The 24,600-nt window shown below is 53.8% G+C and overlaps 1 protein-coding gene and 1 non-coding gene across 2 annotated transcripts in view; one reads left to right on the top strand and one right to left on the bottom strand.

Annotated features, from left to right (window-relative positions):
- The window catches only part of Iffo2 (intermediate filament family orphan 2), a 46,047-nt gene extending 22,497 nt beyond the window's left edge, over window positions 1–23,550 (bottom strand). Inside the window, exon 1 of the mRNA NM_001134703.2 lies at window positions 22,631–23,550. Within this exon, the coding sequence (NP_001128175.2) occupies window positions 22,631–23,280 (650 nt within the window). The 5' untranslated portion in view covers window positions 23,281–23,550. The remainder of the gene's footprint in view (window positions 1–22,630) is intronic.
- On the top strand, window positions 3,628–3,694 carry Mir6215 (microRNA 6215). Its single transcript, NR_106677.1, has one exon. It is a non-coding gene; the product is annotated as a microRNA 6215 (primary transcript).
- Window positions 23,551–24,600: the final 1,050 nt, after the last annotated feature.

Raw genomic sequence — 24,600 nt, 5'->3', positions numbered from 1 at the left:
ACCCAGGCCAACTCAGGTGCTAGGAAACTGACGCAGGTGAGGCTGGGCTGGAGCCCTCAGTGGAAAACTTCATTCTACGCCAAGCGTGGGCCTGGCCCTGGGTGGGGGTGGGCAGCAGCTTCCTTCCCCATGGTCTGCCTAGGCCTTCTCTGCTCCACCCCACTCATGAAGGGGAAATCGCCCCGCTACCCTGTGGCAGGACTACCTATGCCCTGTGGCAGGGCCAGGTATGGGTGGACAAGGGGTTTCCAGCAGAGTGAGGAGCTTCAGCAGAGACCAACCTTGGACCACACAACCCAGGGCTGGTTCCTCTGGGAGGACCCAGATCCTCACCAGCTTCCCTGCACCCTCCAAACAGGCTCAGTAACCTTGACTGCGTCTAGATCTTCACTGTACCCCACCTCCCTTCTGTACTCCAGCCCCTCTGGGTTTGCAACAGAATACAGAAATGAAGCAGGGTAGAGGTGGGTGGGGCACCCTACCAACCACCAGCCCGTGCCTCAGGAAGCTAAAGGCTGAGCCACAAACCCATGAAGCACTTCCCTCTTCTCCTGGTTTCTTCCTCCCTGGACTATGAGCATACAGCTCATACATACAGCTGTGAAGGCGACAGCCAGGGACCTCGCTCCCATGCTCCCACTCACCTGTACCTGCCTTGGCCTTCCGGGCACCACCCCACCTTACCACATTGGGACGCTGCCACACAGACATGCCCATTAGGGCTGCCCAGCTGCACTCCGCAGCTCGGAAGGAAACACAAATTAAATGCCAGCTGATTGTCTCCACGGAGGAGGTATTAATTTAATGTGAACACTTAACCCAGGCAGCCGATCCCATTACAGGCGGTAATAGCTGGAGCAGGCCAGAGCCCAGACAGCAGGCTGGTAATGGGGCTGGATTTTAAGGAACCCTCCAGTCCTGCACCGGCACACTGCTGGGCCACCACACACACAGAAGCCTATTCACAATCTGACCCCTCTTGCAAGGCTCCTGGGCAGAGGGTAGGCTAGGTTGCAAGCCACAGGGGCGGGGAGGGGGGTAGAGAGTGAGGAGTCAGGAGATCTTGAGTACTGGCTGTAGCGAATTCACTGCGTAATCTGGGCAAGTCTCTTCTCGACCCTGGGCCTCAGCCCACTCGCCTGTGATAGCATCAACGAGAATCCTTCCCGGGTCTGGGGATACAGCTCCATTGGCGGCATGCTTGCTTAGAACCCCATGTAAACCAGGCATGGTGGTGCACACCTGTAATTCCAGCACTCCAGGGTGGAGGCAGGGGGATCAGAAGTTCAAAGCAGCCTCAGGGGGGTTGGAGAGATGGCTCAGTGGTTAAGAGGTCCTGAGTTCAATTCCCAGCACCACATGGTGGCTCACGACCATCTGTAATGGGATCCGATGCCCTCTTCTGGTGTGTCTGAAGACAGTGACAATGTACTCATATAAATAAATAAATAAATAAATAAATAATAATAATAATAATAAAAGCAGCTTCGGATTTGTAAGGAATGCAAAGCTAATCTATGCGACATGGGACCCAGTACCAGGTGCAGGGGGGTGGGGATCTCTCTGGAATTGCAACCACAGTGTTTTTTGCATACTCTGGCTATGCCCCTACATGATGAGCGGTACTGTCCTGGATAGTGCCCGGCTCAGCTGCCAACCCTCATCGAAGAGTGCCCCGGAACTTCCTCTGCCTAGTTGCAAGCGAGGGCAGGAATGGGAGCATGCGGAGGCTCAGTCCTGTCTCCTTCTCCCTCAAACAGTTCCAACGCCCCTAGCCACATGCTGCTACAGACTGTGTCCAGCCAGCGCCTGTCTGCCAGCGACCAAGAACAGCCTCCAGTGGCAGCTCCAGGCTGTGTGAGGAGCCACCGGGTCTCTGTGTGAGGGGCAGAGACAGAGCATGACAACCCTAGCTGCTCCCACTCCTTTGAGCCCCGAGGTGGCCAGCAGTGTTCAGGAAGCCCTGGGTCTGCCTCCATCCAGCTGTGTGATCACGGGGAAAATATCTTAGCGCTCGGCCACAGCAGGAGGCTAACTTAGGTTGATTCTCACCAACCACCAGAGCAGGCAGCAACCAATTCCTGCGGTCCCTAGACAAACAGCTAGGGCAACCGCATGGTTCCATACTGAGCACCAAAGTCTGAGTCAGCTGGGACGTGAGCCCCGAAGGTTAAATCAATAATGGAGAGAGGAGGAGGGGCTCTAGAGTGTGAAGGTCCCGGATGGATCTAACCTAAGGAAGCTACGCGGGCGTGAGCAAGCTACCTACCCTCGCTGGATGTCCAGGTTGCTGGCAACCATGCCAGAACATACTGTATGGAGGGAGCCCAGAACAGGCGTGCCATGGCATGCAGACCACTCCTCACCTCTGCCTCAGGACCCTCTCATGACAGCCAGTCGGAGAGCATACCTCACAAACTCTGTGACAGGCCAGATGGCGTCAGGCTATGTGGCCCCCAAGCTCCCAACCTTATAATCACTGGTGATTGCCATGACAGTGAGCGAAGTGCCACCCACCTGGGTGGGGGACCAGAAGCACACAGGATGGGCAGCAGGGGGACAGAAGCCAGGTGCTAATGCCACCCAGCGTTCTGCGGACAAACATCTGTATGGGCCTGCCACACCCACAACGCACCCCAAGCATTAGTGGGCTCTGCCTGGTCCTTTGAGGTCACTCCCAACCAGGGCCACCATGGCCATGTGAAATGCAAGGAGGAGGTGCCTGCTGGTGTCGGGCACAAGGCGTTAACGGTGTCATCACGGCTGGACATAGTGGCACTCACCTTCACTTCCAGAGCTCTCAAGGCAGAAGCAAGAGGATCTCTATGAGTTTAAGGACAGCCTGGTCTACAGAGAAAGCTCCAGGTCAGCCAGTGCTACATAAAGGACTTTGTCTCGAAGAAGAAGAAGAAAGAAAAAAAAAAAAACACAAACAAACAAAGAGAGAGTGTCCTTTGGGCCAGCTGGTGGATCTGCAGGCAAAGTGGGCCCCAGAGGATCATGGGTCACCTGACTGTTTTACAAGCCACTGTCCTGTTGTCCAGTGTCCTTGTCTGTCTTGCTTCCCAGTGTAGGGACCGCTACAGGATGCTCACTGTCCCACAGTCCTGAGCGACGTGCTGGGCAAACAGCGCCAAACAGCAATGCTGACCAACGATGCCGCTGCCAACACCTCTGACCAGAGCCCACGAGTGAGTGCACGCTGCCCCAGTCCACAAAGGAGAAGGACTCTAGGGTGTTCTCTGGCAAGAAATCTGGGTCCCAAGTAGCAGGCCACTGTGAGGCTTCTGGGGCACCACTTCGAGCCTCTTCCAGGGCTAGGATCTTCCCACTGTCTCCTTGCCTTCTCCTGCGTACGCTGCTGCTATATCCAAAATGTCCATCGGCTACCCCTGTGGTCAGACACTGTGCTCCTACGAGGCAGGAGAGACTTGCTTTGTCCACACAATCCTTAACATTCATTGAGTCTTTGACCAACTCATGTTCTCCTCGCACCACTGAGCCAGACACCATCACCCCACTTTACAGATGAGAACACTGAGGCTCGGGCCAAAGCACTAGCTAACATTGTGCCCAGGGCCGTGCAACTCCTTAGCCTCAGTGATAGTACTGCTCCAGGCTCCTCAAACCCCTGCCCCTGTGCTCTAGCACACTGCTCAGAAAACGTTTAGGGTTGCAGAGCCAGGGTGGGGGGTGGGGGAGGGGCAGAGACTGAGGTGTGCACACAGAGTCAAGGTCACTAAGTCAAGGTCACTGACTTAAAGAAGAGCTCTTCAGTCAGGGAATGTTCTTTGCCCATGAACTCACTTCTCAGGGCCCAGAACCTTCTCAAGCAATGCCCCAGTCAACTGCTATTTCTTCTGTCTATCTAAAGGGACCAGCAGGGAACAGTGAGGGGACAAAACACACTAGCCTTCAGTGGACAGACCAGGATTCAAACTTCAATAATCCAGGTCACCTGGTTCCCAAGCTAATGACTTCCTTCCTATTCCCAGGCCTACCTTGAAAGGGATTAAGGTTCTCAGGGGCCTGGGTTGGTTCTCTCAAGAGGTTGTTACAGAAGGTTAAACCTGGCCCCTCCCTGCTCCCTGCTCCCTGCTTCCTGCTTCCTGGCTCACCAGGCAATGGTTCGCTCTCACCCGTCAAGATGTCATCCACCACGATGTCATCCACCCCGGTGTAACAGCCTAGAGCCGTGCCACTTGGCTTTTCAGTCTCCAAAACTGCAGGCCAAACCAAACTTTTTAAGTTGCCCAGTCTTGGGTGTTTTGTTCTAGCAATGGAAAACAGACTGACACACTCTCCCTCTGCCTGACTGGTTTTACTTTAGAACCATGTCACATATATTCAGTCAGAACCACTTCAACCGTAAAGAAAAGAACAAAACAAAACACCTGCTCATCCCCCCCCACCCCATACACACTCACTGTTTGAAACTGCAGGAGTATTTTACAGTGACTTAGAGTGGACGGGAGGAAAACAAAACAAAACAAAAAATCAGCGGAGCCAAACAGAAAATATTAATTCAACAACCCCACCCAAATCCTCCTTCCTAAAGTCATGGGGTCTATTAACACCTGTGGGTTGGGGGTTGGGGATTTAGCTCAGTGGTAGAGCACTTGCCTAGCAAGCGCAAGGCCCTGGGTTCAGTCCCCAGCTCCGAAGGAAAAAAAAAAAAAAAAAAAACACCTGTGGGCTGGTGGGTGTGGCGCCCATGATTTCTGGATGCCCAGGAAGCTAGGAAAAAGCAGGATCCCCATTCCTGTCTCCAGCTCCAGCTGACCCCTGACCCCACTCACCTCTGGCCTTTGCATGTGAGTTTGTCTCTGTCCAGAACAGTGGTTCTCAACCTTCCTAAGGCTGCAATCCTTTAATAACAGTTTCTCAAGCTGTGGCGATCCCCAGCCACAAATTATTTCGTCGCTACTTTGTATTTGTAATTTTGCTACTGTTATGAATCATAACATAAGTATCTAATATGTAGAATATCTAATTGCAACCCACACCCCACCCTACCACCCACCCACATTCGTGAAAGGGTCATTCAAGCCCCAAAGGAGCCACAAATTGAGAACCACTGGTCTAGGAGAATTTAAACACACCACACACACACACACACACACACACACACACCTTTGTTATTTCTGTTTTTTATCTAATGTCAGCTCAGGTCTAGAAGTTCACACACACACACACACACACACACACACACAGAGACACACACACCTTTGTTATTTCTGTTTTTTATCTAATGTCAGCTCAGGTCTAGAAGTTCACACACACACACACACACACACAGAGACACCTTTGTTATTTCTGTTTTTTATCTAATGTCAGCTCAGGTCTAGAAGTTCACACACACACACACACACACACACACACACACAGAGACACACACACCTTTGTTATTTTTGTGTTTTATCTAATACCAGCTCAGGACTCATCTAATACACCGCCTTCTCTGGAAATCCCTTCTGCCCCCTAGGTCAGGGCCAGATTCCTTCTTACGTACATGGTTCCGAGTCACTGGGTTCATAGGATTTCTGTTACCTGCCGATCACCTTAGCTCAGAGTTTAAACTATCCAGCCTGTCTCAGATCAAAAATAAGCTCTCAGCTCCACAATTCAGGACAGCTCTGCCACTCTCTCCTGTCCACCTTGAAACCCGGGCCTACCAGCTCTGGAAATGCTGGGGCTACAGCAGGGTTTCAGCGGGACAATGCCTCAGTGCCTATGCTGGTCAAGCGCTCAGTGACTGTCCACTTCCCTGTCCCCAGTGTCAGAAGCCAGCAGTGGGTCTGGGCACCACGGTCTCTGGATCCCCGAGCCCAGAAGCAGGAGACTCCAAGGGCCTGTGCCCAGCAGGGTGTGGGCCCCACCCAGGGTATGTTTATAGCCTTCAGAAAAGCAAGCCCTAAAGCTAGTCTGGAAAGTTAATATGCACCTTAGGTCTCACTGTTTATTGCCAGTGGCTGAGTGGCAGCAGGTTGAGTGTGAGGCAGAAGCTCGGTGATGTCCCATCAGAGTCATGCCACTGCCTCAGACCCTGAGTTTATCATCATCTAAGGCCCGGACAAATGACAGGTCCATAGCCAGGCAAGGACAGGTTCACACGGGGCCAGTCCCTTGCCCAGGCCTCAGTCTCCTGATCTATAAAGTGGGAGAGACCCTGCCTGGATTAAATTACAATGGCCAAGTACATAGTGGCTCTCCAGACAGGTCAGAAAAAAAGCCGGGAACACAGGATGCCATCATGTCAGAATGGACGCTGTGTCCAGGTTGTTCTTCAAGGGGAAGCGCAGAAGTTGGCAGGACATGTCATGCTAGCTGTGCTTCAGGCCATGCCACTGACAAGGGGAAGAAGACACTTCAGAGGCTTCTCCAGGAGGCAGGCCGAAGACTGAGAGGACCTACCAATTACCCGAGGGTTGACGCAACCACAGAAGGCTTGCAGCAGGGAGTGCCTGCACACGCCCTCCCGTCATCAGTCTAATTGGCTGGGAAGAGGCAGGCTCCCGGCTGTGTTGGGACTGGCAATTAGACTGGGCTAGCCCAAGCAGGGGGAGGAGCTGAGAGACTGAACACTGCTCAGTGGGGAGGGAGACTTGTTTCTTATTAGCAAACTTGGGTTGCTATGGTAACCTCGGCACTTGGGGTGAACCAGAGGGGAGGACAGAGGTGGGTAACAGGCACCCCACTTCAACACACAGGGTCACTGCCACCTCTGTCTGAGACCCAGGTCTCCTTTACGCAGTCATTTCCCTCAGGATGGAGAGGATGAACTGGAGCAAGGAGTCGCAGAGACTTCTGTGATGTCATGGTCCCTGGCACAGTATCCTTTTGGAGTCTCCTGTGTCTTTATCGCCTTGGGCTGTTGGGGAAACTGAGCTCACAGGTACTTTATGTGGCAGGAATTACGACTATGCTTGCTCTAAAGACAAGAACACGAAGGCCAAGAAGTAAAGCAACTGCCGGGGTCACAGCACTGGAAGTGGAAGTGACTGGGTCTCGGGCACGTGTCCTCAGCCAGCAGATTCCTCTACTTCTGTGTCCTGTGACAGGGCTGAGGCCGGATCTGAACCTGGGTCTCTCTGACCCCAAGGCCCAGACTAGTTTTCTTAAGCCAGGTGATTTACTAGAAGGGAGAAGGATGAGGAGGGGGTGCCTCAGTTTCCCTAAGATCAGAAATGACGTCAGGTGGTTCACTAACGTTCCAAATACAGAGTGCTAAGGGCCCCGCTCTGGACTGCCAGGCCTGGGTGGCGCTGTGTAGCTCCTTCCACAGCCCAAAGAGTCCCCATGTGCTGTCCATGGCAAGCCTACAAGAGTACCAACCCACTGTGCAGCACGATAGAGGACCCTTTACCACCCAATTCACGTGTGTGTGTGTGTGTGTGTGTGTGTGTGTGTGTGTGTGTGTGTGTGTATGAGTATGTATGTATGTGTATGTCCATCTGTAGGGAACACATGCACATGTGTGCATCTGTGTGTGGAAGCCTGAGGTCATTCTTTCCTGCCCACCTCTTTCTTCTCTATTGTCTTTCTTTGGAGATAGCATCTCTCCCTGAACCTGGAGCTGGCCATCTAGGGTAAGCTGGCCAGACAGCAAGTTCTAAGGACCCCTCATCTGCTGCTTTCTAGCTCTGGGATCACATGCACATACCTCTGTGTTCCACTTTTTTATGTGGGTTCTGGGACTTGAACTCTGGTCACTGTATTCATATGGCAAGCACATTACAAACCAGCAAGGGTGACCCAACTCAGACACCACCACTCCCCACCCCCCAGCCAGTGAATCTAGCAAACCTAAATTCATTTCTTTGAGTCTCAGTTGCTTTATCTGTAAAATGGAGTAACAACACTGGCTTGTGATGATGTGCCCAGGGCCGGCTGCTGGCTTCTGAAAGAGCTGTCACAGCATCCAGGCCCTGAGTGTGTGCTAGGGTACAGTGTGCCCTTCCTCCCTTGGAACTTTTGTTCTCATAGTTCCTACTCCCTGAGTTCCAATTATCAGGCACACAGTAGGCCCTCAAGTGATGTTTGCTAGGTGAATAAGCTTATGATCAAGAGCCGTGCATGTCCTGCCTTGTCCACACTGACCCACTGTGTGACCCTGGGCCTGGTCCTGCACCTCTCTCAGCCTATCTTTACTGAAAGATCAGATTCTCTCACCATAAAGCAGAGACCCCAGGCATCAGGGAGAGTGGCTGGAGGCCAGCCTGCTGGCCGTGGGCCCTTCCCAAGTGGCCTAGACTCACAGGGACAGAGAGTAGGCAAGTCGACTTGCCCACAGGTTCACAAAGGCAGCAGACGGGTCTCCTCCTGGTGACTTTGCCTTGGGACAGATGGGACACAGGAAGGCATCTGTCAGCCAGATGGCCTGGCTGACCTGAGGGGCCAAGATACCAGCTGGGAACCCAGGCAGAACTGCTTAACCCCTTCCTGCCCTGCCACCAGAGCACATCTTCTGACTACTTACTAGTGCACTTTCAGGCCTTCTGGCCACCCACCTGGGGTGAAAAACTAAGGGGCCTCCCCGGGGCCCAGTGAGGGTCTGGAGTGGAATCTCGGGCCTCCTGACACACACAGAAGGTGATCTATGGAGGTACAAGGCACTGGTTTCTTCCTTCTTGGAATACCAGTCCAGAACAGCCCCTTCCTACCGAGGTCCAGGCTCTGTCCGAACAGAAACATGGCCACTGGTGAATGCTGGCATTCAACTCTGCTGTGTTGACTGAGTAGCCATAGCCACACAGAGGGTTCAACCTCTCCAGACCTCAGTTTCCCCACCAAGAAGGGTAGGCCTGGGCCAGAGAGACATGCCAGTTCTATTTTTGAGGGGTTCATGAGTCCAGAGAAGGGTGTACGTCTCCCTTCCAGGACTCCAGCCGGATCCTGAAGCCCAGGCAGACGCTCCTACAGAGCATACCCTAGCTTGTGTCTGGGTCAAGGTAAACCCTCAGGACAGGGCATGGAGCTGCCTCATACCCCAGGCAGTGATGCTCAAATGACCTCTCTCCTTGTTCTATAGAGAACCACAAAGCGGAACGACACATTCAGGACTATGTCTAGAGGCCAGGAGGCTTGTCCCAATGGAAAAGGCTGCTGGAAGGCACCCGTAGGGGCAGGCCCAGAGGAGCAGTATGAACTGAGAGCAGGATTTTCAATGTTTCTAGCTTGGGGGACTCAAACTGGTCCAGCAAGGAAAAGATGGCTCCCAGGAGTTCTACTAATTGATACTCAGGTTGAGGACGGCAGCTCAGAGCTGGTAAACTAATCTGGGATCCAGCCCAAGGCTGTATTCTACTATCCCTAGATGTGTCTCATAACAGACCAAACACCAAAGGAGTGGAGGGGGAAGGGGATAAGTTAAGGCAGCTGCCAGCTAAGGGTGACAGCTGTCTGTCACCCCGGTAGAAAGGGGAGACACAGGACTGGCTTGAATACTGGCTCTGCCTGGAACTTACTGTGTAACTTGGACAGTCACTGGCCCCTCTCTGGGAGAAGGGGGTGGGGGTGGGGATCCGAGAACTTGTAAGGCTTCTTCTTGCTCTGCTTTGACTGGGAAAACCCCCAAACACAGAGTCGTTTCCAAAGCTCAAGTTGAAGAACAAGCACTGGCGTCCAGAAGAAGGAAGGATGGATGGACAGACAGATGGACAGATGGATGGACAGACAGTTGGATGATAAGCAGATGGATGGATAGAGAGTGGATGGATGGATGGACGGATGGACGGGTGGATGGATGAATAGGGGGATGGATGGGTGGATGGATGGATGGATGGGTGGGTGGATGGATGGATAGACAAATGGATGATGGGAGGATAGATGGATGGATGGGTAGGTGGGTAGATGGATGGATGGATGGATGGGTGGATGGATGGGTGGATGGGTGAGTGGATAGATGGATGGGTGGGTGGGTGAATGGATGGATGGATGGATGGATGATAGATGGGTGGATGGACAGGTGGGAGGTTGGGTGGAAAAGTGAATGGTTAGATAGATGGAAAATGGGTGGATGGCTGGATCCTGAAAAGGAGAAGAAAAAGGTGCTAGGTGTCCCCTGGAATGGCTACTTTACACCTATCCACAGGCCTCCCTGGGATCATTTCCTGTGACGACAGACTGTCGAGGGACCCTCTCTAACATGTGCACACGTGTGGGTACACCTGCACACACAGACAAACACATGTCACACACGCTCTGATCCAAAGTCTCAGAGAGGGAAGTCAGACCTGTCCCTGATGAAAGCTGAGTTCTGCCTGCACTGTTCTTCTCCTGGGGGCCCTGACTTTTTTAAACATGCTGCCAAAGCTGGAGGTGAGGTGTGGCTTGATGGGAGATGAATCCTGGAAGCTAAAGACACCCAGGCCCACGGGCCCACTGCCAGCTCTGCTACTCTCTGGCTAAGACAAATACTCAGTTGCTACATTTCCAAGATTCAGTTTTTCCACCTGTATAATGGGTTGAGAGACCAGCTCCCTCCTAGTAGCATGAAGAGGCTTCATCTGAAGGGGCACATGGTGCCTCCCGGAAGCAAAGTGGTGTTGGGTCTGAGGGTGGCCAGGCCTCTGAGGGTTCCTGTGGCCAGCCCTGCTTCTTCTCCACCTAGCCTCCCACCTGGAATGAGATTCCTGGGCTCAGCTCACCCAAAGCTACAAAGCAGCTTTTGTCTAGGAGGAAACTCTAAACCCCAGCCCTGACGTCAGCACTGGAAAACAACACTGAGCCAACCTTCAATGTCACCCCCTTTGCCAAGGCCTGGGACAGGCCTTCTGTGAGGTCCCAGGAGGCCACCCGCCTGTCCCCTGGGGCCCAGACAGAACCCTGTAATTTGACTCCTGACTCTCAATCCCAAGGAGAGGGCATGGAATATGAGCCCATTTCTCAGTCTGGTAGAATGAGCTAAGTCCTCTGGGTAAATAGCTCGCCCCCACCCCCACTCCCAGAGCCAGACCTCCGGCAGCCAACAGGGCCACTTCCACAACACACAGAGAGGGGACTGAGACATTCCAAGATCCCAGGGGAGGCAGGGACAGAGACACTCCCCAATTTCTGCCACCTGGCAGCCACAGCCTATGCCCCGAATGCCACACCATGCCCTCTCTCCTGGTCAGCCTGAGGACAGAGTTCTGGAGAGGAGAAAGGACATGACTTCCTATTCACTGGCCATGCTAAGGAGAGGAAATGTCAGAACACAAAAGGCAGCTCTGCCTTGGGAGCAGGAGGAAGTAGGCCAGTTCCCACTGTGTGGGGGTTGGGGAGGGCCAAGGACAGAGTACTGCTAAGGGCCAGCACCCCTTAGCATCTGTCACAACACATTCTGTCACAGAACCCTGTGACAACCTATGTCTAAGGGGATATGCCCACTTCCCAGACAGAAAGACTGAGGCTGCCAGGGTGAGGGGGCTGTGAGGTGAACCCAAGTGGCCAGAGTCTAAGTGGGGGCTCCCACTCTGTGTGAAAGGCCAACTCACGGGATAATGTGACCACCAAAGAAGACAGATGAAATAGTATCTCTAAGTCCTCACAGTTTAATTGTACCTTAAGGCTAGGGAAGGAACCATCTGCTAGTTGGAGGGCCTTGAACCTGGCACCGGGTGAATGTGGACTCTGCCAGTCACAGCCTGCAGAGCTCAGACCTCCACTGTCCCTGGGCAGGTAAGTCCTGGCACTTTCAGTACATTGTCTTTAAAGACACCTGTAGCCCAATTGCCAAGCAAAGTAGGATATTCAGAGAGAAGGAGGTATTACGAATGCAAAAGCATCCCCATCGGGCACCCCAGGCAGAAAGAGGGGGCTCCAGGAAAATGTAGAGTCCAAAGTTCAAACCAACATCTCAAGCTACAACTCTGGTGCCTATGCTGGCCCGGGACCCTGTTGGTCTCTCTACCTGACTTATTCGAGAGGAAACTGAGGCACAGAAAAAAACAACGCCACGTGCATGTGATTGGCAGATCAAGATGGGGGATCAGCCAATAACCCAAGACCCCAAAGTGAGGCCGAGTCCGGTTTGGTGCCCTTAGGTATAAGCAGATGAGCCCTGTAGGTGAGCTTCAATGTCTCTCTGTGGAACCATGAAGTTCCACCAGCAGTGCTATCAACCTGGACATCGGCTCAGGGGTCCAGGGAGGCCACATTACCCCTCTTATTCCCAGCCTCGATTCCCAACCCTCATCCACACATACCCCATGAAGGCCTCCATCTGCTGGGTATTTTTCAAACTCCCAACTTCAAGCCTTTCATTAGCGCCTTAACTCATGGACTTCATGGGAGCCCCAGGTCCAGCCCCTCCCTGTGTGACCTCAAGGAAGCTGTTCTTCCATAGGGACATGAGCGGGGCAAAGAGGAAACCTGAGAAATAGCTCCCTGGTCTTTCTCACAAGACAGCGGGTACCAAGGCCCACTAGGGACACGGCTCAGTGGCCCAATATGCATAAGGTCCAGAGTTCCATCCCCAGCAGCCCATAAACCAGGTACAGTGGTGCATGACTGCAATCTCAGCGCCAGAGAGGTGATCGCAGGAGGACCAATAGTTCAAGGTCATTGGTTGTCGCCACCACGGGCTACAAAAGACCCTAACTTAAAAGACAGCAGGCATCGCCCCTCCATAATGGGGATGGTGAGGGAGGAATGGGGTGAATAACAGGTCATGAAGAGCGCCTGAGCCTCGCAGACTGTGGGGATAGACACGGGCACCATGAGAGGTAAAGTTAGGTCCCCCTCCCACTGCATTTGAGCTTAGGCCCCCAAAGGCCAGCAACGGCCTCTAAGACCTAGCAGCCAACATCCTCTATCCCAATCCCCTCCATCCCAATCCCACCTCTCTGTAAACACCACAACTCATGGGCTCAGGACATACACAAAGGCTCTGACCACAAGCTGGAGCAGGCACATTACACACCTGCGTTCACAAGCATGTGCACACGTGCACAGACACATACACACACACATACACACAGACACACAGACACACACACACATACACACAGACACACACACACAGACACAGACACACACAGATACACATACAGATACACACACACACAGACACACACAGACACACACACGGACACACACACACACAGACACAGAGACACACAGATACACATACAGATACACACACACAGACACACACACACACACACACACACACACACACACACACACACTCCTTAGCAGCAAGAGCTGCCCATCAGGCCTGGCATCCGGTTAAAGGGTACAGAACCAAAGCCCCGTCCTCACCTCAGATGGATGAGTAGCAGGACCACAAGCCATGAAGAACGGAGACAGGAACCCAGAACCAGAAAGAGTAGATGAAAAGATTGGAGGAGACTTGGGAAAAGGTGAACAGAAGACCACAAGGGGGACCGAAACCCAGAAGAGCTTGGAAAAATAAAAGACCAAGGATTGGTCCCAGCCTGCAGCCCTGGCAGTAGCCTCCCTTCCAGGCCTCAGCAGTGCTACTCTCCTCAGCTAGAGCCCTTTTCTCTGCGGTTTCTCCCACTGCCCCTTCAAAATGTAACCGGAGTGCTGCCTCTGGGGCAATTCCTGGGATCCCCGGCCTGGGGACACTCCACCCCACCGCCGGTGCCCAAGGCAGAGTTTCAGGGCCTTCTGCTCCCAACTTTGCAAAACTTCCACTTTGCCCCAACTCTGGCAAGATGGCCTTCAGCCCAGTACTGCAGTGAGCCAGAGCAGAAAGGGGGTTCCCATGGGCTCTGGAAAGCTATGTTGTCCCTGCTCAGAGAGAAGCCTGATTGCCAGGGGATTTCACAAGGTCTGCTAAGACCAGCAGATCTTTCTTCTCCCCCAAGACAGGCAAGAGGTGGCAGGGAGCCAAGAACTGCCTCAAATAAGCCGAAAAAGTAAAAACCCGTTGAGAGAGGCAGAAGACAGTGCGTCCACTGCAGGAACCTCTTCCCGCCAATCGACAGGTGGGCAGCGCAAAGGCTGGGCAAACATAAAGTTAGAGCCCATGGGGTGAGTGTGCAGAGAACAAGACATAACTGTCACTCTGGGCCCCACTTTCCAGAGCAGCTTCCAGGGGATGATGGCACTCAGGCCCTGAGTGCCTCACGCAGTCTACCCTGTGTGCATGACCAGTCACAGGTAAAGGAACAGAGACTGAGAGGCAAAGACTCTGCAAACATGCACAGCTCTCCTTCCCCAGATGGGCTCTGCTAACACCCTGCTCCATGCTCCTTCTGCAGCTTCTATCCAGCACTCGAGTCAGGTCCAGGGGAGGCGTGGGGGCAAAGGCAAGGTCAAGGGTGAGGTTGGAGTATCCTGGGGGCACTGAAGTCAGGAGGCCCCATGTAGGATCGAACACTGAGTGATTCACACAGGCATACCCCCAGGCATCACTGTGGCTATCTGCACATGCCTCCTGAGGTCAGATTGCTCACCCCTTGCACAGAAGCGAAAGCTGAGGTTTGGAACAGGAGAGCTGTTTGCTGCGGGCTCCCTTCTCTGATCTCCTCAGGGCTGACTCACTGAGTTAACTCTCTCCTAGCCCGGTTCCCTCAATGGCTCAGTTTTGGCATCTCGAAAACGGGCTGAAGACTTCGCTCACACAATCCGCCCACCCCCGCCCACGGTTGGAATGAGGTTCGTGATAAGATGCGTGTGACCCTCTCTGAAGGCAGTCAGCTCACAGGTGAATGTCATATAAATATTTGTTTATGAAGTGAACTAAGAAATGCTTCTCATGTTCCTATGCATGGGCATTGTTTGACAGGCCCTAGGCACATGGCAGTATCATATGACACGTCTGTCAGCCCCAGACACCGAGCTCCAGGAGCAGAGGCTGTCTGCTCCCTGGTTCTCAGGTATGTAGTGTGTGGTACATGCTCGGCAGCTGCCATGTGGAATGACAGAATAATTTCTCAGACAAGCACACTTACCAGGCTCTTGGTCCCCAGAAAGAGACAAGAGAAGCCGATGACTAGTTCTTGATGCCCCGGCAAAGTTCACAGTGTGAGCAGAAGCAAAAAGTTGGGAGGGTCCCCAGCCCCATGTTGCCCTCAAATGTCCTTCCTGCTTGATGTGAATGCATAAGAAGTTTTCAAGCCATTATCAGGTCCCCTGGTTGCTTAGAGACAACAGGAATTTTTTTTTTTCTTTTTTCTATTTTTAGGAGCTGGGGACCGAACCCAGGGCCTTGAACAAGAGTATTTACTGAGTGCCTGGGATACACCGTCCGCCTGCCTTTAACCTGCACAGAGAAGCCCTGTGCCTTCCCACTAAACTGTTGCATGGGGCTAAGACTATTCGGGGAGCCCTGAGCAGGTACGCCCTTCTGTGTGCCCAGGCAGTAAGAGCACCGACCAAGTATCTTACAGGTAACCCAGAGACAGCCCTGCTCACTCAGCCATGAGCCCCTCATGTGGAGCTGGTCCCCTCCCCCAAATGAGGGTCCTCTCTGAAGAGCAAGGGGTCTGGATGCGCTGTAGGACAGCTCAGAGTCTCAGCTGCCAGATGCTGCCAGTGACTAAGTTGGCCTATCACCCTCAGGCAGGTCTGAGCAAGGCCTGGACTTCACCAGGCTCAAGTGGTCCACACCACCACGGAGGGGGCTCATCCAGGTACTTGTGCTGACTTTATGCTGGGTGACAGTTCCTCTCTTGTACCAGGGACTGGATAAGAAACCACACCCTGGGGGTTGGGGATTTAGCTCAATGGTAGAGCGCTTGCCTAGGAAGCACAAGGCCCTGGGTTCGGTCCCCAACTCCGAAAAAAAGAACCAAAAAAAAAAAAAAAGAAAGAAACCACACCCTGCGAGCATCGGTCTCTGACATAGCTAACCAAATGCTCACCAGCCGAGGCTCCCGCATAGCCCCAGACCTTCCCTAAAACATCCTAGGATGGTGTACCCAGAAGTACGCATGACCCCCTAAACTACTGCCCAGTTCCCAAGCAGGCACTCAGTACTCAGCCTACACATGGCCAGTCCAGCCCCCACACCACCCTGCAAACTTCCCACATAGCTCTTTACCTCAGGTATGTACCCTTCTGTAGTCATGTGATCCCATTGGCTCCTCCTACATGCTGGCACAAGCTTAGCTCTGTCCCCCTCCCCCCTGTTGATCCAACTGATTGATTCTGGCTTTTTAAAGCAAGCTTACCTTGGAGTCCTGGCTGTCCTGGAACCCACTATATAGCCCACGCTGTTCTCAAACGCATGTAGATCCTCCTGCCTCAGCTCCTCTAGCACTGGGATGACGGATGTGTGGCACCACAATGGGCAGCCTTCTCACTCTATTGATGGGGAAACTGAGACTGGGAGAGGCTCAGCACCTTGCCCAGACTCACACAGCTTTTCACTACTGTGCTATGCCTGTGCACCACGCCAACTCAGAGCTGCTGTGTTGGGACTGAAGCCAGCCCTTCTGACTCCAGATGCTGACCCTACCTCTCAGCATGCCAGGCCCCTAGATGCCCAGTCTGTGTCACCTGACCTCCCTGTCTCCCGGGTGCCTAGTAGCACACAGCAGCCAGATTGCAGTCCTCCCAGGCTGCACAAATATTTATTCAGTGAGGACTCTGGTCGGTCTGACTGAGCATTGTGAACACAAGAAAGCTGGGAGCAGACACATCCTGGCCTATTAGGGTTCAGAGTGTGGGGGCTACAGGGTGGGAGGAGGTGCAGCCTTAGGAACACTATGGGTCCACACATTTACTACTGAGCGCAGGGAAGACCAAGGGTAGTCCTGTCTCGGGACTCCAGCCATCTGTGACACAAAACTACACAGAATGCCAGTCTGGCTTCATGTCCCCAATGCCAACAAAAGACAGGACCGAAAAGTCCCACCCTCCGGGATCTGATACCCAGCAGGGAGGGTTGCGATCAGTTCTGCTGGGAGCCTCGGAGTCCAGTTGCAGCAAAGGATTCGTGCAAGAGAGTCTTCTAGATTCCGCTCTACCCTCCTGCGTCCTTCAACAGCGACATGACAGGACACGTGTGGAGATACAAGCTGCAGACCCAAAGCCAGAGACTGGGTGCTTGCAACCATGTATGAGTTCCTTTTGTGCACGTGTGCGTGTGACTGTGTACAGGGGCTGGGGGTGGGGGTGGGGATGTGTAGGCATGCATCCGGTGGGGCCGGCCGAATGCCTCGCCTGCATTCCTCTGGGAAGGAATCTTCAGAGTCAGCTGTCCCCTGGTTTCCCTTCTTTTCTGGGACCTTCCCCCCTCCCCTCCCTCTGGCTCTGAGAGTCCTTCCCAAATCTGTCCCCAGGGAGATGCCTCGCCAGCCAAGAGACTCAGTAACCCCGTTCTCCAGTGAACCGAGGTCCTAGAAGGAGGGAGCATGGGTTGGGTTCCTTTAAGACAAAGGGCTGGGGTTGGGTATCGAGAGTTCCGGAGGCACAAATCACTCCCAGGATGGCCAAACTGCCCTTCGGCGGGACAAAGAGGAGGCCAGGCTTCTCTCCACCCCCAGCACCATCTCTGGCGCCTTCCAGGGGACACAGACAGAGGCAACGTGTCCTGAAATGGATTTGTTGGGCAGCCCAGGGCTGTGCCCAGAGAGCCCTATAAATTAAGGGAACAGACTTTGTGGGCTACAATAAAGAACATTCCTAGGCCTTCACAGACTGGAGGCCTTCACCAAAGAACTAATGCATTCAGAGAGGCCAAGAGATATGCCCATAGTCACACAGAATGGCAGAGTCAGGATTCAAACACTCTCTTACCACCCTAGGCCACCTCACTGGGAAATTAAGACCCCTGTTATTAAAGGACCCTATTATTGGGAGCTTCCGAGACCTGGAGACAATCTTCTGAGACAGTCTTTGGGGCTTGGGGGCACTAAGTGGCCAGTACCCACCTGCTGGAGGGCCTCCCTGGGGCATGCTGGGAAATGCAGGGACACTCCAGCTGCCCACTTAACATCCCTTTTTGGAGCCCTCCGTTTTAGCTAAGAGCCCAGCCCCTTCCGTCTCACAGTCAGAAATAGCTGTGACAGAAGTCCCTCCCATCCTAGGAACGAGCTTTTTAAAAAGATTCTGAGAACAGCAGCAGCAGAAGAAGGAAAAGGTAGAAAGCCTTTGAGGAGGCCCTGCTGGAGGTAGATGTAGGCATCACATCAGAGTTAGGATGAGAACAGTGTCGGTTAAAAGGGCTTCCAGAAGCCAGCAGTGGATGGCAGCTCCCCACCCCACCCCAGGCCTCAGTTTCCCCACCTCTGATGTGAAAGTACACAGCTGAATTCTGTAATTTCTTTTATCAATAGCAAACCTGTTTCCATACAGGCTATCCTTTAGAATCATGGGAAAAAGAGCCTGCGGTTGGCACAGATTAAATGCCCAGGGCTCAGCCTCCCACTGTCCCCAGACTCACCCATGAGGCTCCTTACTATGGATTCTGCGGATCTAAAGGGCCCACTTGAAATCCACCAAGATAAAAGACCACAAGGTCCCTCAGATGCTCTGACAGCCCTCCATATACCCCCGAACACCAAGGACAAAGCCAGCCAAAAGCACATACAGTCTGCTTGTCTATCTGCAGAAGGGTAGAAAGTCGGCCAGCCCATAATCACAGAGGGCCTACAGGGCTAGGGGCTTAGAACCTGGGACACTAGAAAGTCACCATGCGCTGTACACAGCTGGGCTGCCTCTACCAGTAATTGTTACTTCCTGGAACAGCCGTGACAACTTCCCCACAACAGCCAGTGGGACCTACATAAAACTTTTGCTTGACAACCATAAAGTGACCCACCCTCCTTCTCCAATAAATGAAAGAGGCTGTCATGGGAACAGATCATGGTAATAGACTCTGGTCATCGGAAGCAGAGACAGGATGCCCAGAACCTATAGAAGGCACAATAAACACAAAGTCATCAGAAAAAGCAGAAAGATCAGCCATGACACAGACCCAGGGATCACCCAGAGAGTCCAGGTCCCTCGGAGGCTAATTCAGAAAACCCATGTATTTAAAGTTCAGATATTTCGACAGGATTCTCCCCCAGGGAAAGCCCCCGACTTGCAAACTCAGAACAAGAGATCTTGGTGGACTGGGTGGTGACAGAAAGCAATGTTTGTTTTGGTTTCCAGATCAACGCTTCACAACTCTGCCCTCCATACAATCTCGGTGACCACACTTCCCACGAGGTAAAGAGCAGGTTGGGCCAAAGAGAAACCAAAGAAGCGGTGAGCAGAGCCAGGGCGGGGGCACTCTGGGGCCAGAAGCTCTGCTCTGGGTGGTGTACACAAAGAACCAGCCGGGTGTTGCTGATGATAAGACCACGTCAGACAGCACTCGGGTGACTTAAAACTCGGAACCCAAGACTATGTAAGGTGAAGGAACAGACAGACCCATACCTATCCATATGCGTGATTTAGAAATAAGGAGGGATACTCTACAGATATACACAAGTACAACCACCCACCCCCTAAAACACAGCCTCTGTGAACGAAGTCAGGTACGGAGGACCACATATCATGGGATTCAGTTCTAAGTCATCCAGAAAAATCAGATGGGCAGAGACACGGGCAGGTTGGCGACTGCTCCAGAGGGGAGCTGTTTGCAAATGGACAGGAAGGAATTTGGGGGGGGATGTGAGTGTTCTAAAACGAGACCCCGGAGAAGGGTACACTGCTCTATATTTTCTAAAAATCATTGCTACACTTAAATTGGGTGGCTTTAAGATGGACCGATTCTACCTCGGCGAAACCAGGAAACTCAGGTGCACATGGCTAGGAACGAGTCATGAGACAGAACCACAGACACCTGCAGCTTCTAGACCCGTCTATACAACTAGTTTACCACTTAGTGAAGCAAGCAGGAGCCTCTGAGGTCCTCTGGATCAATGTGGAGAACCCTGGAGCCCTTCCCTCCAGTGCTAAACACGGGGTTCCACAGTAGACACCCCAGGAAGCTATGTTGCCTTTGGTAGTCTAGAGACCAGGCAGTCAAAGGCCTTAGTCTCATCTTTTGAACTGTGACCTCTGAGTAGTCAAAGGGCCGGAGGTAGACTGGCAGCTCAGATATAGTTACTTACTGCAACCCAATCTCCCCGCACACTAGGCAAGTGCTCTGTCATGGAGTGCCATATATTGACAAGCCTTGGCAGCCCAGAGATTTTCTTTTTAACTCTTTTTTAAAAAAAAAAAAGCTAACTGCCTTCCTACTTTCTTCCAGAAAGAATACTCATAGGGGAAACTCCATACAGCAGCAAGTGAGAACAGAAGGTTCTTCTGTATGTGTTTATATTACAGACTCAAATATGTAAGTTAACTTGTTCTAGGTTCAGTGAAGGCAATCGATGAGGCCATCAGCAGAAAAGTCAAGAGTACCTTGTCACATTCGGGTGGGCGGACAGCTGTGTCGGCGGCCTGCTTGATCAGCAGGCAATCGTGTCCAAAGAAAGAGGCTTTAACTGCAAGCCAACTATTTAAGAGTTAGCATGCTGGTGGGACCAGGTGCATTGGCATCAATGTAAAAGCAGGAGCGCCTTCATGACTGGACTAACATTTTGGTGTATTGGGGTGTTTTTGAAAAATTACACGTGTGTGTGTGTGTGTGTGTCTGTGTGTGTGTGTGTGTGTGTGCATGGATATTGTGTGTGCGTTTGTGCCACTGCAAATGTGTGGAGGTCAGAGACTTGTAAGAGAGGCTCTCCCTGTCTCCCTGTCTACAGTGTGGGTCCCGGGGATAGAACTATGGTCTTTAGACTTAGCGGCAAGCACCTTTACCCGCTGGGTTGTCTCACAGGCCCTCATAATTTTTATTAATTACCCAAGAGCTTTTCCTAAACTATCACCAAGAAAGCCCAGGGCTTCAAGGAACACAGCTGTTGTCCAACCACCTTGCTTTACAGGTAGGGAAACTGAGTCCTCGGCAAGACAGAATACTGACTTTGGAAAAATCCAAAGCTTTGAATCAACTTCAGAGAAGGTAGGAGGGTGTCCAGGAACCTCCCAGAAAGGCGGGAAGAGAGATGCCCGAACTCCACCTGTCTCAGCAGGGCTGCCTCATTCCAGGATGGTGCCAGAAGCTGACATCACAGCCCACACCCTGGGTGCAACCTGAACGGCTCGTTGCTCAATGGCAATCCATCCCCCTTGAAGCCTGGGCACAAGCTTTCTGTCACCTTAGTAGCCAGGACCAAAAAGCACACACATGATTAAACAAACGCGGCGCAAGCCTATGTCATGACTATACAGTCAAGGGTGGCAGACAGGAGGGCCAGCCCAACCCTCCTGGAGTTTCACCATCTAAAGCAAGTGTCTCTTTCCCTAGACTGCCCTGATGGGGATGACCACCAAGGGCAGAGAGTGGCCTCTTTAGAAATGGCAGGGGACATTCCCAAAGCCAGAAAGAAAAAGTATTCCCCCAACAATCCAGGCCCTGCACCAGCACTGGGGGCTCCAGCCATTTCTATTCCCTGCTTTCCACAGGTAAGAACATCGGCTTGATGACTTTACACCGTCCTGGGACACGGGCTTCATCCCACTCCCCTCCCTGGAACACTGGCTGCTCCTTGCAGTCCAGATTTCCCTGAGGAGCAAATAGGTTTCCAAGTGGCTAACAATCTCCCCGGCAGGCGATGAGAACCACATCTGACTTCTTCCCCATCAGAAGAGGGTAAGAATGAAGACCCAGGCCCAGCTCTCAGAGAGGAATGACCCCACTCCCTCATGAGTGAAGACAAGAAAACCAGAATTACACTCGCTGTCTGAGATTGGAACCTGAGACCAAGAGGGCCCCTCCCCCACACAGACCTGAGACCTCTACGCAGACCCCTTCCCCCCTTGTGTCAGAAAGCTGAGCAGACAATACTTTCAAGGAGGCTGAGGGCAGAAAACATGTATTTGCAGCCAGGAAATCTGGACTGCAAGGAACACACTGGCAATCTTGTAGGCAGTCTGCTCCTGACCTCCAGCCGGACCCCATGATCTGGGTTCACCCAGTATTATACCCATGAGTACCTCTTCCCTGGGGGGTTGAGGGGATCCCTTAGGCTGAACTCATGGGACCTACTCAATAAACCATGAGACTTGGTAAAGTATGAAGAAGAGGATGAATTTCTAAAAGGCCGATGTCTGATTTTGATTTTGCAGCCCAGAGATCTGGGCCTTAGAGACCTGGAACAAGTTAGGCGACCCTGGGGGCTCTAGAGACAGATCCATTCATCTTCAAATGTGAGCTTATTAAATTCAAGGACAAACAAAGACAATGAGCTAGTTGAGTTTTTTTTTTCCCTCTTTCTATACCTGCTTTGGGAAATGGAATCTACCACCTACATCTCGGGGAATACCTAAGCTAGGAGACACCAGCCATGACTCCCATCAAGGGATCAAGTCTTGACTTTCACCGCGGATTAGCCAAGACGCCTTGGGCAAGTCACTTGGTTGGTACCTCTTCGCCTCAGTTTCCTCATCTGCAATATGGGGACAAGGCTGCCTCACACCGCATTGTCATGTGGACAAAATGAGATCACCACAAGTCCGCTGGTTATTACGTCCCTGGGAAACAATGTGCCTGGCCCCAGGGGTCAGCGTCCAGGTATCCCGCGCGCCCTGAGCTTGTGGATTTAGATAACCTAGTCCTCCCGCAGTTCGCAGCCCACACTCCAGGCCCTGATGCCGGTCCTGAGAGCGGCGGAGGAGGGGCGCGTCCACTCACCTCCGTTTGTACTCGTCACGCTCGCGCTTCACCTTGGCCAGCACGTTGTAGAGAGCGCGGATCTCTGGCGTGATGGTGTCAATCTGCACGCCTACGCCGTCCGGGTGCACCCAGGACACGCCGGGGCCCTGCACCGTTTCCACGCCGCCGCCTCCCGTGCGCCGCACCTGAGTGTAGCTCCAGATGGTCCCGGGCAGGCGACCGTAGTGCTGCGGGTGCGAGCCGCCACCGGGAGGCAGGCCGCCCAGGGCCACGGCGTTGGCGTTGACGCCGGTGGCCGCGCCGAGGGCCTGCCCGCCGCCCGCAGCCGGCGGCCGCAGCAGCTCCGGCCCGGTCTGCACGGCCTGCTCGCGGGAGAAGGTCTTGTAGCGCAGCCGCCGATCGCGCTCGCTCTGCTGCTGCTCCAGCTGTTTCTCTAGGAGCCGATTGCGCCGCTCCAGCTCGTGCACCTTGGCCAAGAAGCAGCGGAAACGCACGTTGAGCCCCTTGAGGAGGTGGATGTTAGAGCCCAGATCGTCCCGCAGTGCCGCCGTTACGGGCGAGGGCCCGGGCCCGGCCCCGCCACCACCGCCGCCGCTTGCGCAGCCGCCGCCCCCCGGCGGGCAGCCGAAGGCCAAGGCCATCTCCCCGAACAGCAGCGAGTTGACCATGCGCCGGCTGCGTGGCTCAGGGCCCCGGGCCCGCGGCTCCAGATGCGGCTCCAGCTCGGGGCCGGGCTCCCGGCGCGGCCGGGCCAGGGCGGGCGCGGGCTCCAGAGCGGCCGGGGTAGTGTCCAGATGTGGTTCCGCAGGGTCGGGAGAGATGGTGGGACGAGCCGGACGTTGCGGTGGCTGCGTGGGGCTGGTAGGGGTCCCGTGCCTGCGCCGCGACTGTCAGAGCTGCTGTGGACCGGCCGCAGAAGCGGCTCGCAGAGGACTCTCAGCCGGCGCTGCCCCCTCTGCGGCGAGCCCCGCCCTCTGCAGGCAAAGACCACGCCTCCAGGGCCCGCCCTCTGCAGACGCAGACCACACCCCCTGCCTAGCCATTCTCCGTAGGCCAAGGCCACGCCCCTGCCCAGCCCGCCTTCTATAGGCGAAGGCCTAGCCCCCTCGCCTGGACCGCCCTCTGCGGACATAGGCCACGCCCCCCGCCCATTGCAGCGATTTCCCCCGCTGAGACTCTGCTCCTAAGCCTCCAGCCACGGCCACGCCCATCGGTCCTTGGACTCCGCCCACCCACTAGCTGCGCCACTCGTCTGCGAGGCGCCTTTGGTCCACAGTTCAGGCTCCGCCCAGCAACGGCCCAGAAAACCCTCGCCTGCGTGCGGCGCTGCAGGCCTAGCGGGGTTCAGATGATCTAACGCAGTCTGCATGCGAAACTGCACCCGAGAACGCGGCAGAGCCGGGCGCTGCAGCCTCTTGAAAAGGCAGATGGCCTGGGTCTGTTCACTTCCCTTCCTGGGGAGCCTTCCACCACCAAGTCTGCCAGGCGGGCTTAACTACCTGCCTCCCCTCCCTCTGCGCCCCAAATTTCCCTGCCCCAGATTCTCAGGCCTGCGGGTGACTGTGGCCTGTAAAGGTATGGCAACCACAGTGTGCGAAGATGCATGCAAACCATTCCCTTACTCCAGCCTCTAGAGGCCTTGGTCGCCTTCCTGTCCCCTACCAGCCAGGTCCAGGGCTTCTCGAAGCCTTTAAGTCCGCTAGTCCGTGGCAGACCACGGAAGCAGGGATGTGAGAGAGGTTGGGGAAGAGCAAGCAATGAACCTCCCAACATTCCTGTCCTCAACTCTGACTAACCACCTCTCCTATCAACACTGTCACAGTCTGTGTCGCTGTAGCTGAGCCCAGAGCAGAGGGCCTATTCCTTATTTCTCTCAAACGCCTGGCTGCAGTGTGGAGCACCACCTATCTGGAGGATGCACCTCTCCATCCATGCTCCATCCATCCATCACGTGGTCTTCGCACCTACCACCCTAAAGCAAGTGTTTC

This window comes from Rattus norvegicus, chromosome 5 (genome assembly GCF_036323735.1).
Source record: "Rattus norvegicus strain BN/NHsdMcwi chromosome 5, GRCr8, whole genome shotgun sequence".
Lineage (NCBI taxonomy): Eukaryota > Metazoa > Chordata > Mammalia > Rodentia > Muridae > Rattus > Rattus norvegicus.
This window is presented reverse-complemented; position numbering and strand designations above follow the sequence as displayed.